The 12922-nt window shown below is 49.3% G+C and overlaps 1 protein-coding gene across 1 annotated transcript; it reads right to left on the reverse strand.

Moving 5' to 3' along the window:
• Positions 1-6560: 6560 nt before the first annotated feature.
• Positions 6561-7523, reverse strand: LOC102456740 (olfactory receptor 52B2-like). The gene has a single exon (XM_006111284.2). It carries the CDS (start codon positions 7521-7523, stop codon positions 6561-6563), a length of 963 nt encoding a protein of 320 aa, XP_006111346.2.
• Positions 7524-12922: the final 5399 nt, after the last annotated feature.

Below are 12922 nucleotides of genomic sequence, written 5' to 3' on the forward strand. Positions count from 1 at the left end.
GAGCACCCGCCAGCTTGTGGTTTGGGGGAATTTCAGCGTGTATCTTCTGCTGGCAGCATGCCAGACAAATGCCACGGCCGGGCCTTTCTTTTCCTGCGAGGGGAGCTTTTTCTTCCTTCTGTCCAACTGCTGGCCCTTTATGCAGGGAAGGAAGCTCTTGTGGTGGCCGATGGCCCGGGGTGGCAATCATGGTGGTGAAGGGCCCCTGTGGTCAGTGACGTTCCGTCGTGGACACCACGTTTGCTGGCAGAAATCACAAGTTGCTCCCCCTTGCCCTGGAGGGAAATTCCCAGGTTATCTATTTCCTGACCCTACGGATAGCTGCCCTAAGTGGGGCACAGACCTGAGAGCAGTACTCCACCACCATTGGGCGTATGTGCCCCACCCAGTCAGGTAGCCATTCTGGGCGGATAGTGCCATTAACCTGTAGAGTGGCAGGAAACCCGAGTTTGCCATTTGCCTCCACAGCATGTATCTCTCCCTTCTTGCTGCTCCAGAGGTGCAGGGGCCTTCCGGCAGCACAAGGCTTGGAGAACAAGGGGGATTTGATCGAGGTCTATAAAATCATCACTGGGGGTGTGTCTAAACTACATGGCTCCGTTGACGGAGCCATGTAGATAAGGATGATCAGCAGAAGGAAATGAAGCCGCGATTTAAATAATCGCGGCTTCATTTACATTTAAATGGCTGCTGCGCTTTGCCGATCAGCTGATGGTCAGCTGTTTGTTGGCAGATCGGGGCAGTCTGGATGTGCCGCAGTCAACAAGGAAGGCTTTGTCGACTGGCGCAGGTATGCCTCATGAAACCAGGTTTACCTGCGCCGGTCGACAAAGACTTCTTTGTCGACCACGGTGCATCCAGCCTGCCCAGATCTGCCAACAAACAGCTGATCATCAGCTGGTCAGCAGAGTGCAGCAGCCATTTAAATTTAAATGAAGCCGCGATTATTTAAATCACGGATTTATTTCCATCTGCCGATCAGCCTCATCTACATGGCTCCGTCAACGGAGCCATGTAGTTTCGACACACCCTGGTGTGGGAAAAGTGAATAAGGAAAAGTTATTTACGTGTTCCCATGACATAAAAACTAAGGGTCACAACATGAAATTAATAAATAGCAGATTTCAAACAAACAAAAGGAAGTTTTTTCTTCACACAGCACACATACAACCTGTGGAACTCCTTGCCAGAGGATGATGTGAAGACCAGGACTTTAACAGGGTTCAGAGAAGAACTAGAGAGATTCATGGAGGTTAGGTCTATCAATAGCTATTATCCAAGAGAGGTAGGAATGGTGACTCTAGCCTCAGGGTTTCAGGGGACGGGAATGGGTGACAGAGGAGGAATCAATCAATGATACCCTGTTCTGTTCACTCCCTCTGAGGTACCTGGCATTGGCCACTGTTGGAAGTCTGGACACTGAGTTAGATGGACCTTTGGTCTGACCCAGTATGGCCGTTCTTATGTTCTTATGTCATGGGAAGCATCTACTATGTTACGCAGAGCTGCCCTGGCCTTCCTAGAAGTTACTTTTGTTCCCCAACACCCGTGTTTATCTTGTGCTGATTCCTCATACGTGTTGGGACACAATCCACTGGAGACGTCACTGATCCCCCCAGCCAGGGGCCAGTGGGGTGGCCTGAATTGGGGCCCCCACTCTTTTAGAATAAAGTACACATTGCTGAGGCGAGCAGGGCCCAAAGGGGATGGCTCAGGGCTCACTCCTCTGAAGGGGAACTGAGGGTTTCACATGGGGAAGAGTAAAGGGGACCACAAACCCCTCTGTGAAGCTTGCAGGACGTGGTGGAGATTTGTCATCAGCTCTGCTTGTGCCATGGCCCATGCGTCTCCGCTCCCCCCCCCCACCGCATTTTGCCTGTGGGTAGCACTTACGTCCTGTCAGGGCGGCTCCCCACTCTGGTGCTCTGAGTGCAGCAGGTGGGGCCCACAAGAGACCTTAAAATCCCTTCCCTCTATGGACTCTGCTTAAAAGCTCCCCAGGGTGGCAGATTCCCTGGCTGCAGGAGACAGGCTGCCACCCATCAAGGTTACTTGACTGATCGTGGTGGAATTCGGGACATCCCACAAAGGCCTGGTGGTCAGTACCAGAGGCGCAGAGCCTTCCTGAGTGGCTGGAAGGTGTCTCACCAATTGCACCACTCGAAATTGGGGTCTTTGGTCGGCCGTTGGCATGTCCACTTGCTTGGTGCCTTGAGCATCATGGAGACGTCCTCTTCTCCCTCCCCCACATTTGTACCTCTGTGCTTGTGTGCCACGCAGCCGTTCTCTCCTTGGGTTCTCTCTGCCCGAGGGTGGCAGGCGGGGCCTGACCTCCCAATTGGTGTTTTCCGGCGTGGGTAAACAGGGCTTCCCAGGCAGGGCAGAACCTGCGCTGACCTGTGCTGCTGCGTGTGGCCACCCTTCTTGTGCAGTAGCCACCGAAATAACGGTATTAGCACACAACAGCACAACGCACACCACACGGTTTCCGTCACAACAGAAGACCCACGCTGGTGCCAGCTTGCCTGGTGAAAAACACAGAAACATTTCCCAGGTCCATGGTGGGGACAGGTAACTGCTTAAACGAGTGGTGCTCACATTTACTGTAGTACCACTAATGGTCCGCGGCTGCCTTCCAGGTGATCTACGGCTCCAGCTCCGCCTCCCCCTCCCACCACCTTCTCTCCCTCCCTCTCTCACCCCACAGCAGGGAGCCTGTATGGGCACTCCAGCCTTGCCTCCCTCACCCGCGAGATTGGAGCACCTGTGCTGGCTTCCCCGTGTGTGTGTGGGGGGGGGGGTGTCCTGAGCCTCCCCCCTGGATCTGGCTCGTGGGGAAGAAGTGGAGCCAGAAGTGCCTTTGTGTTCAGCCACTCCCCCTCCCCCAGCTGAGGAAACAGACGCTCTGCCCGAAGGCTTTCCGCGTAGCTCCCATTTACCAGAGTTGAGGCCAATGGGAGCAGCAGGAGGCCGGGCCTGAGACATAATGCCTGGAGCGACATGGGGTGTGAAAGCAAGTAAGTGCCCCCCCCTCCCTCATGCTCAGACCCTGTATCCCCAGCCTGCTCCCACCCCCCAACAAACACCCTACCTCCACCTTGCTCCTGGACCCTCCCTTGCTACTGCCCCCTACCCCTCGTCAGACACCCTTCCCTCAGCCCACTCATGCAACCTCCCTGCTGACCACGTTTCACCTTCCCTTGCTTCTTCCCCCTACCCCTGCCTACATGCCCACTGCCAGCCTGCTCCTGCACCCCACCCCCTGCCTAGACATTGCACTCTTACCCCCCCACACCCTAACTCCCACCCAGATCCTGCACCCCCATCCCTAACCTGTTCACTGGCAGCCCTGTCCTGCACACTAAACCCCTTAGTTTTGTCTCTAGCCCAGAGCCTAGGGGAGACCACAAAATCCACTAAACCTGGGACCTTAATAGGGTAAATCCAGCCCATGGGAAGCCCTGAACCTCAGTCCTCCCCTTCCCCCTTGCCCCACAGGGGTGGACCCCCAGAGGAGTGGGGTGCCTCAGTTGGGGGCCACATGAGTGAGGGTTGGGGGATTTTGCAGGAGGGTTTTTTTGCTTCGCATGTGTGTGGTCCCCAACTGATTTTTCAGTGGGTCAGTGATCCCCAATCCAAAAAAGTTCCCCACCCCTGCCATAAATAAAGAAAACATGAAAACATTTTGGGGGGGACATCAATTCATATTTTACCATATTTTAAATGAAGTTTGATAAACAAACAGCAGAAAGTTAAAACGCTTGATCCGTTTAATAATTTCATATTTTCCTTTTCACGGGTTAAACGAAACCATTCTTTCCAGCTGCAGCACGAGCAAAATATTCCAGCCCAATCATGTAATTAATGGCGAGTTTCTTTTCGCCACTGGTGGTCCAAAGAAAGTATTGCATTGAGCCACGTGGGCCACGGGCCAAACAGTCTGAGAGTCACAACCTTAAACATGCCCTTCCTTACGCAAAATTTCCTTACTGATTGGAGGAAACCAGATGAATGACTCCCTCCTTTTCCTAGCTGTTAATTGGTGAGGCGGCGTACGTTAACTTCTCCTTTTATATAACAGAATCCCCTTTTATACAACAGAATCGAAATTAGTTTCCTGACAGTTTCCTGCTGACCTTTAAGGCTAGTTACAGATCATAGCTTAACGATAGCATTACTATAAGACCTCTAAACATGAAAATTTATTTAAATTACTATTCTTAGCATGCTCAACTGTTACCCACATGATAGACCTTAGATATAATTCCAGGGTCCCTTCCTGGCATTTATCCCAAGATGTATCAGTGGGGCAACCTGATGACTCAGCGATAAACTAAGGCCCCTGCCTTTGTAATGTTGCTTGTTTGGGCATCCTACCCTGTCCTTTGCTTCAGAGCCACACTGTTCTCAGGTTTGTAGTCCACCTACCATCACTGGCAGTTTGCTTTCTGGCTAATTCAGTGTTGCTGTAACCATGACTGTCTCAGGATCCTAGTGTCACAATCTGGGGAACAACATTTCTGCTGAGGATGTGATAGAGATTCCCAAACCTGACCCATCTTTTGTAGGTGACAAATCTGAGGAATTGTCTCAGATTGATGTCTCATTAGAGGAGGTTTTGGAATTAATAGATAAACTGAACAGTAATAAGTCACCGGGACCAGATGGTATTCACCCAAGAGTTCCAAAAGAACTCAGATGTGAAATTATGGAACTCTTAACTGTGGTTTGTAACCTATCCTTTAAAACTGCTCTTGTACTCAATGACTGGAAGATAGCTAACGTGATGCCAATATTTAAAAAGGGCTCTAACGTCAGTACCGGGCAAATTAGTTAAAACAATAGAAAGAATAAAATGGTCAGACACATAGAAGAACATAATTTACTGGGCAAAAGGCAACATGGTTTCTGTAAAGGGAAATCCTGTCTTACTAATCTATTAGAGTTATTTGAACGGGTCAACAAACGTGAACAAGGAGGATCCAGTGGATATAGTGTGCTTAGATTTCTAGAAAGCCTTTGACGAGGTCCCTCACTGAAGGCTCTTAGGTAAATTAAGTTGTCAGGGGATAAGAGGGAAAATCCTTTGATGGACTGAGAACTAGTTAAAAGACAGGATAGAACGAGTAGGAATAAATGGTAAATTTTCAGAATGGAGAGGGGTAACTAGTGATGTTCCCCAAGGATCAGTCCTAGGACCACTCCTATTCAACGCAATGATAAATGATCTGGAGAAAGGGTTAAACAGTGAGGTGGCAAAGTTTACAGACAAAACTAAACTGATCAAGATAATTAAGACCAAAGCAGACTGTGAAGAACTTCAAAAAATCTGACCAAACTCAGGGTATGTCTAGACTACATGTCTCTGTCAGCAGAGGCATGTGAAATAGGCTACCTAACATAGTCAATGAAGTCAGGATTTAAATATTCCCATCTTCATTAAAATAAAAATGGCCACCGTGCTGTTCCGGCTCAGCTGATCGTCGGCACAGCATAGCAGTCAAGACGCGGGTCGGTAGACAGGGGAAGCGTTTGTCGACCGCTCCGTTATGCCTCGTGACATACCCTAAGTGATTAGGCAACAAAATGGCAAATTTAATGTGACTAAATGTAAAGTAATGCACATTGGAAAAAATAACCCCAACTATACATAATATATGATGGGGGCTAATTTAGCTACCACTAATCAGGAAAGAGATCTTGGAGTCATCGTGGATAGTTCTCTGAAGATGTCCACGCAGTGTGCAACGGCAGGCAAAAAAAGCAAACAGGATGTTAGGAATCATTAAAACGTGGATAGAGAATAAGATGGAGAATATCTTATTCCTCTTCTATAAATCCATGGGACACCCACATCTTGAATACTGTGCACAGATGTGGCCTCCTCATCTCAAAAATGATATACTAGCATTAGGAAAAGTTCAGAGCAGGGCAACTAAAATGATTAGAGATACGTAACAAGTCTCATATGAGGAGAGATTAAAGAGACTAGGACCCTTCATCTTGAAAAAGGGGAGACTAAGAGGGTATATGATAGAGGTCTAAAAAACCATGAGTGATACGCAGAACGTAAATAAAGAAAAGTTATTTACTTAAAGCCATAATCTAACAACTAGGGGGCACCAAATAAATTAATAGGCAGCAGCTTTAAAACAAATAAGTTCTTCTTCACACAGTGCACCGCTCAGTGGTTTGAGCATTAGCCTGCTAAACCCACATTTGTGAGTTCAATCCTTGCAGAGACCACCCAGGGATTTGGGGCAAAAAAACCTGAGGGATGGTACTTGGTTCTGTTGAGCAGGTAGGGGACTGGACTCAATGACCTTTCAAGGTTCCTTCCAGCTCTAGGAGATAGGCAATCTCCAAAAACTTTTAATTATTGGGCTGCATGGACCTTTGGTCTAACCCAATATGGCCATTCTTATGTTCTTATGTTGGCTGAGGAAATAGAGACAACCGTTCCAGTGTACCCATTGGAAGTCCATTGTTACAACACCCCTACAGTTCATAGAACACCTAGCATTAATGTCCAAGTGCCAAAGCATTATCTTTTGCCTTCCTTAGTTCAGCAGGAAGTTTCTGCTACAGCACAGATAAAACAACTTGATCACCCGTCTCAAGATCTCTTGTGTGGTCACCCCATAAATGATGGGGTTTAACATGGGGGGAATGAGCAGATGGAGGTTGCCCAGGAGGTTGAGAATAGATCCAGGGATGATGTGCCCCAATTGGTTGGCAAAAGAGGTGAAAAAGGAGGGTATGTAGAACATCAGTATGACAGAGACGTGAGAGCCGCAGGTGCGCAGAGCCTTGAGCCGGGCATCCTTGGATGGGAGCAGGAAGACGGCCCTGAGGATCAGCATGTAAGAGACAGCAATGAGCGCAACATCCAAACCAAATGCTAGAAGAGCTGTGACTATGCCATGCAATTCGTTGAGTGTGATATCGCTGCAGGCCAGCCGGGATAAGGCCTTGTGCTGACAATAGGTGTGAGGCAGGAGGTTGGTTCTGCAGAACTTCAGTCGCTTCACGAGAAAGATGGCAGGGAAAATGAGACAGAAACTCCTTGTGAGAACAGCCAGCCCGATCTTCCCGATCACAGGCTTGGTGAGCAGGGTGGTGTATCTCAGGGGGTTGCAGATGGCAACGTACCGATCAAACGCCATGGCCAGCAGGATGGCCGACTCGGCGATAAAACTGACATGGACGAAGAACATCTGGGTGAGGCAGGCATCAAAAGAAATTTCCCCTGCCCTGAACCAGAATAGATCCAGCATCTTGGGCACTGTGGTGGTGGATAACAGCAGATCAGCAGCGGCCAGCATGGACAGGAAAAGGTACATGGGCTCATGGAGGCTTTGTTCTGTCAGTATGATGAACAAGAGGAGAGAGTTCCCCAGAAGTGACGCAATGTACATCAGACAGAAGGGGGTGGCGAGCCAGAAGTTAGACTCCTCTGTTCCAGGAAAGCCGGTCAGGATGAAAGTGACAGGGTCAAATATGCTGTGATTGTTGGCTGGCATCACGCACTATCCCTCGGAATTTCCACTCAGCTTCCAGGAACTAACAGCAAAAGGAAAAATATCAGTGGGAACCGAAGTGTGAGCAAGGATTATGCAGGGGGTGATGACGGTTTCCCCTGGGGCTCACGTGAGAAATGAAGTGACCCCCGCAGCCAGCCTCCCCTCACACTGTGGTGCTAGAACAAGCTGTAGACCTGCTCCCTTTTGTGCCCTTCCACCAGCATTCCCATGGGGTAACATCCTGTTTTGATTACACGAGCCACTGGGTATAAACTGAAAATTGGGAGGCTGCAGCCAAATTAAGCACAAACTTCCTAGCATGCAGTGTAGACTCTCGCTCCCTCCCTCAATGAAGAGAGGAACAGACGTTGACCCCCCCGCTGTAATTTTCCCAGGCATTTCTCTGCAACTCACTGCTTTAAAGAAAACCAAAGCAAATTTATTAACCACAAGCTGCAGGATTTAATTGATAGCAAATAGATCAAAGCAGATCACCTGACAAACACTTTATCACCCTAGCAAATGATACAGGCAAGCTGGCAGATTCTCAAGGTCCAAACTGCACGTGCTGTATAGCTTGGAATCCCCAGGGTTTGCACAGCACGGAAGAAATTTCTGTAGCCTGGGCCCAGCACTTCCCCAAAGCTCAGTCTTTCATCCTTGGGGGTTTGCAAGAGTCTGGTTGTCTGGGGAGTGAAGAAAAAAAGGTGAAAGCACTTTGCGTCTTTAGCCTGTGGTGGGACCCACATTTCAAATGTGTTTTCTAGAACTCTTGGAGGAAAGCTACAGACATCCCAGGATGGAGTCATAAGAACATAAGAACGGCCGTACTGGGTCAGACCAAAGGTCCATCTAGCTCAGTATCCTGTCTGCCAAAAGTGGCCAGCACCAGGTGCCCCAGAGAGGGTGGACCGAAGACAATGATCAAGCGACTTGTCTCCTGCCATCTCTCTCCAGCCTCTAACAAACAGAGGCCAAGGACACCATTTTATCCCCTGGCTAATAGCCTTTTATGGACCTAACCTCCATGAATTTATCCAGCTTCTCTTTAAACTCTATAAACTCTAAACTGCACAGGCCCATGGCTGGTCACATGCCCTGCAGAGTGATAGCATCTAGTATCCAAGATTCGCCAGGTGGGAGACAAACTTCTCTCTAAGCCTATTGTTTTACACAATGGCTCATTGTCCTGAATAGGCCCCTCCCCCCCAATTGAAAGCATCTTGTCAAGTTTACATGACCCAGCTGTAACCACAATGGAATTACAGATACAACTTAGGATACAGAAACAGTGACTGAAAACAAGTAGCAAATCAGAACATATCCAGTGATTCTTCACATAACACATCTTGTACAAACTGCATCCTGATGCTATCATAGCGTCATAATGTCACCATGACTAATACGAAGTGCACACAGACTCACAGATACCATCGAAAACTTCTTTGTGGCCATGTCTACACAAGGAAACTATTTCAACTTTACTCAATTTGACCTAACTTTGGATCTAACAAGATCGATCTAGCGTGTCCAAAATATGAGGAAGCCTTGAAATTCATCCAAGGCAGGCCTCATTAATGTAAATATGGTGCCTTGGACTTAGAGCCCCAGAAAACACGGGAGTAATTCGTTCAAATTCCTCCGGGGGGGAGGGAGTTATTTTGAATAGTGGCACTGGAGTATCCATACAACTGCTATTTCAAAATAACTATTTCAGAACTAGTGGGAGTGCAGATTTAGAAGTCAGTGGCCCACTTCAAAATAATGGAGTCTAGTAGTGTGGATGCTGTGCTTATAAATTCAGCCTAAGGAGGGTTATTCTGAAATAAAGGTCTAGTGTAGATCAGGAGGCTACGTCTAGACTGGCCACAAATTCCGGAAAAGGGATGCAAATCAGGTAAGTCAGCATAGGGAAATCCGCGGGGGATTTAAATATCCCCCGCGGATTTAAATAAACATGTCCGCCGCTTTTTTTCCGGCTTGGGGAAAAGCCGGAAAAAAAGCGTCTAGACTTCAGGTAGGAATAAGAGATCCTCCGGAAAAGGGCTTTATTCCGGAGGATCGCGCCAGTCTAGACGCTTTTTTTCCGGCTTTCCCCCAAGCCGGAAAAAAAGCGGTGGACATGTTTATTTAAATCCGCGGGGGATATTTAAATCCCCCGTGGATTTCCCTATGCTGACTTACCTGATTTGCATCCCTTTTCTGGAATTTGTGGCCAGTCTAGACGTAGCTGGACTGTGTGACAGTTGTCTCTCAAGTTGGACCACAAATACAAAAATGCTCTCTAGCTACGGAAGGTTTCTATTCCCAAAAAGGAAAGATGGTTGGATGCTTCTGACCCTAGTTAAGTAGCGTGTGCCCCTCCTTTGGTCTATTTCCACAGCAGAATCCCTCCTCCACATGCTTTCCCTCGCAGCACGACAGTGACTCTGAAAATGAGTTAAAGCAGCCATACAAGTGGTTCCTTCTCCCCTTACCCCAGGTTCACACTCGCTGCTGTGGAGTCACCCCCGGTGATGGTGGCATGAGGGCAAAGCCTGTTTCATTCCCAAGACCTTGACCCACGAAACACTCAAGCACACAACTAAGCTTGTGGGTAAACTTGCCTTGACTTGTACGGAAATAATCACATGAAAAAATGTGTACATTTGTGCAACAGGATTGGCCCTAAATATGATGTGCGAATCCCAAGTGAGGTCCAGTGTACACTACAGACCTATATTGGGATAACGACATTGTTCAGGGATGTGAAACATCCACCCCTGTGAGAGATGCTGTTACACTGACCTAGCCCTAAGAGCAGCCAGTTGCAAACTGAGTGAGAGGCCAACAATGGACAGACACAGAGGAAGTTGGCCTGGGGGGATTCCCAGGGAGTTTCTGTGCGGTTAAGTGAGCAGGAACAACAGCTAAGGAAAGTCTTGAAAGGGGGACAATGCTGCTGGTGAGCGATCAGAGTTGTGACCTGGGAAGGGGGATTGAGGAGTTGGAGGCACAACTCATGTTCTGGTCCATCCTCCTGGTGGATGGAAAAGACCCAGGTGACCAGGGACCCTCGAAGTGTCGAGGTAAATGGGTGGTTGTCCAGGTAGTGTGGGAGAGAGAGATCTTTGGATTCTTTGACCAGGAGATTTTGTCCCAAGAAGAAGACTTGCTCGCCCCTGGCCATTGCCTTTGAAAGGAAGAATCCCATGCACTGCCACAAACTGGAGACCAACTGGCTAAGTGCTCACTCTGCAGAAAAGGCCCTGGGGATAGGAGTGGGTGAGAAACTGGATGGCTACGTCTACACTGGCCCCTTTTCCGGAAGGGGCATGTAAATTTCACTAGTCGTCGTAGGGAAATCCGCGGGGGATATTTAAATCCCCCGCGGCATTTAAATAAAAATGTCCGCCGCTTTTTTCCGGCTTTTAAAAAAGCCGGAAAAGAGCGTCTAGACTGGCCCCGATCCTCCGGAAAAAGTGCCCTTTTCCGGAGGCTCTTATTCCTACTTTGAAGGAGGCCTACTTTGAAGTAGGAATAAGAGCCTCCGGAAAAGGGCACTTTTTCCGGAGGATCGGGGCCAGTCTAGACGCTCTTTTCCGGCTTTTTTAAAAGCCGGAAAAAAGCGGCGGACATTTTTATTTAAATGCCGCGGGGGATATTTAAATCCCCCACGGATTTCCCTACGACGACTAGTGAAATTTACATGCCCCTTCCGGAAAAGGGGCCAGTGTAGACGTAGCCGATATGACTGGGCAGCATGACCTTTATTCCCAGAAAGGCCAATGGCATCCTGGGTGGCCTTAGTGGTTGTATTGCCTGCAGACTGAGGGAAAAGATTCTTCCCTCTCTATTTGGCTCTTGGGAAGCCACATCTGGAGCATTGGGTCCAGTTCTGGGTCCTCCACAACACAAAAGATACGGACGCATTAGAGAGGGTCCAGTGGAGGGCAACCAAAATGAGGAGGAGGCTTGAGCACATGACGTATGAGAACAGGCTGAACTAGGATCATTTAGGGTACATCTAGACTACATGGCTCCATCGACGGAGCCATGTAGATTTGTTTTTTTGGCAAAGGCAAATGAAGCCACGATTTAAATGATCGCGGCTTCATTTACATTTACATGGCTGCCGCGCTGAGCCGACAAACAGCTGATCAGCTGTTTGTCCGCTCAGCGCGCTAGTCTGGACGTCCCCCCGCTGACATCAAAGCCCTTTGTCGGCAGCCCCGGTAATCCTCATTCCATGAGGAATAACGGGGCTGCCGATAAAGGGCTTTGATGTCGGCACGGAAGCGCCCAGACTAGCGCGCTGAGCTGACAAACAGCTGATCAGCTGTTTGTCGTCTCAGCGCGGCAGCCATGTAAATGTAAATGAAGCCGCGATCATTTAAATCACAGCTTCATTTGCCTTTGCCTATAATCCTAATCTACATGGCCCCATCAATGGAGCCATGTAGTCTAGACACAGCCAGAGTCTGCAGGAGAAGACTAAAGGAGGATTTGACAGCAGCCTGCAACTTCCTGAATGGCCAAGAGGCTGGAGAGAGGCTGTTCTCAGGGGTGGCTGGTGGCAGAACAAGTAGCAATGGGCTCAAGTTGCAGTGGGGAGGTCTAGGTTGGATATGAGGAAAAACTATTTCCCTAGGAGGGTGGGGAAGCGCTGGGATGGGTTCCTAGGGCGGGGGTGGAATCTCTGTTCTTTAAGGTTTCTATCTTCTGGCTTGACCAAGCCCTGGATGGGATGGCTTAGTTGGGGTTGGTCTTGTTTTGTGCAGGGGGGTTGTATTTGCCGACCTTCTGAAAATGAGCAAATTGTCCCACATTTTCCATCTTCTCCTGACCTCTACTGGAGGGTCCAGGCACCGGCCAGGTCCCTGCAGCCTCATACCCGCCCAGCAGTAATGAGTGTGGGGGGACCCAACAAACAATTGGGATGGGTGTGTCAGACTTGCGGCGGGGCGAGTGGAGATGCAGTTTGCAGGATGATCTGCTCCCTGTGCTGCTCATTAGCATCCCCTGCGCTTCCTGGCAACTCCTGGCTAGCAGGGCTGTGGCCCCTCCCGATTCTGGCCGGCTTTGGTTACCTGCTCTGAGCTGCCCTGGCTGGCGAGGAGCTGAGACGTGCGCAGGCTAAACCCCTGCCCAGGGAGACCCCTCAGCTCGTGTCTCCAGTGGAGGGGAGGGGTGGGAAACTTTTTCCAGCCTGTCCGTGTCCTAAACTGTCACCCCCTCCATGGGCTTAGCACCATAGTCCTGCGTGGCCCTGAAGGACCCATCCAGGGCCATGCACCTGATGAGGAGAACCACGTAGGTAGCCCTGCATAGGAGGGTGTAGTGGAGGGGAATGGTGACCCAAGGGGTCTGATTAGGGGAGAGGCGCAGGGTGACATGGGGAATAGGGTGAGAGCGGAGAG

The sequence above is a fragment of the Pelodiscus sinensis genome, chromosome 1 (assembly GCF_049634645.1).
Source record: "Pelodiscus sinensis isolate JC-2024 chromosome 1, ASM4963464v1, whole genome shotgun sequence".
Classification (NCBI taxonomy): domain Eukaryota; kingdom Metazoa; phylum Chordata; order Testudines; family Trionychidae; genus Pelodiscus; species Pelodiscus sinensis.

Excerpts from the sequence above, each read along its gene's own strand:
- LOC102456740 (XM_006111284.2), bottom strand. The coding sequence starts at position 7,523 with ATGCCAGCCAACAATCACAGCATATTTGACCCTGTCACTTTCATCCTG.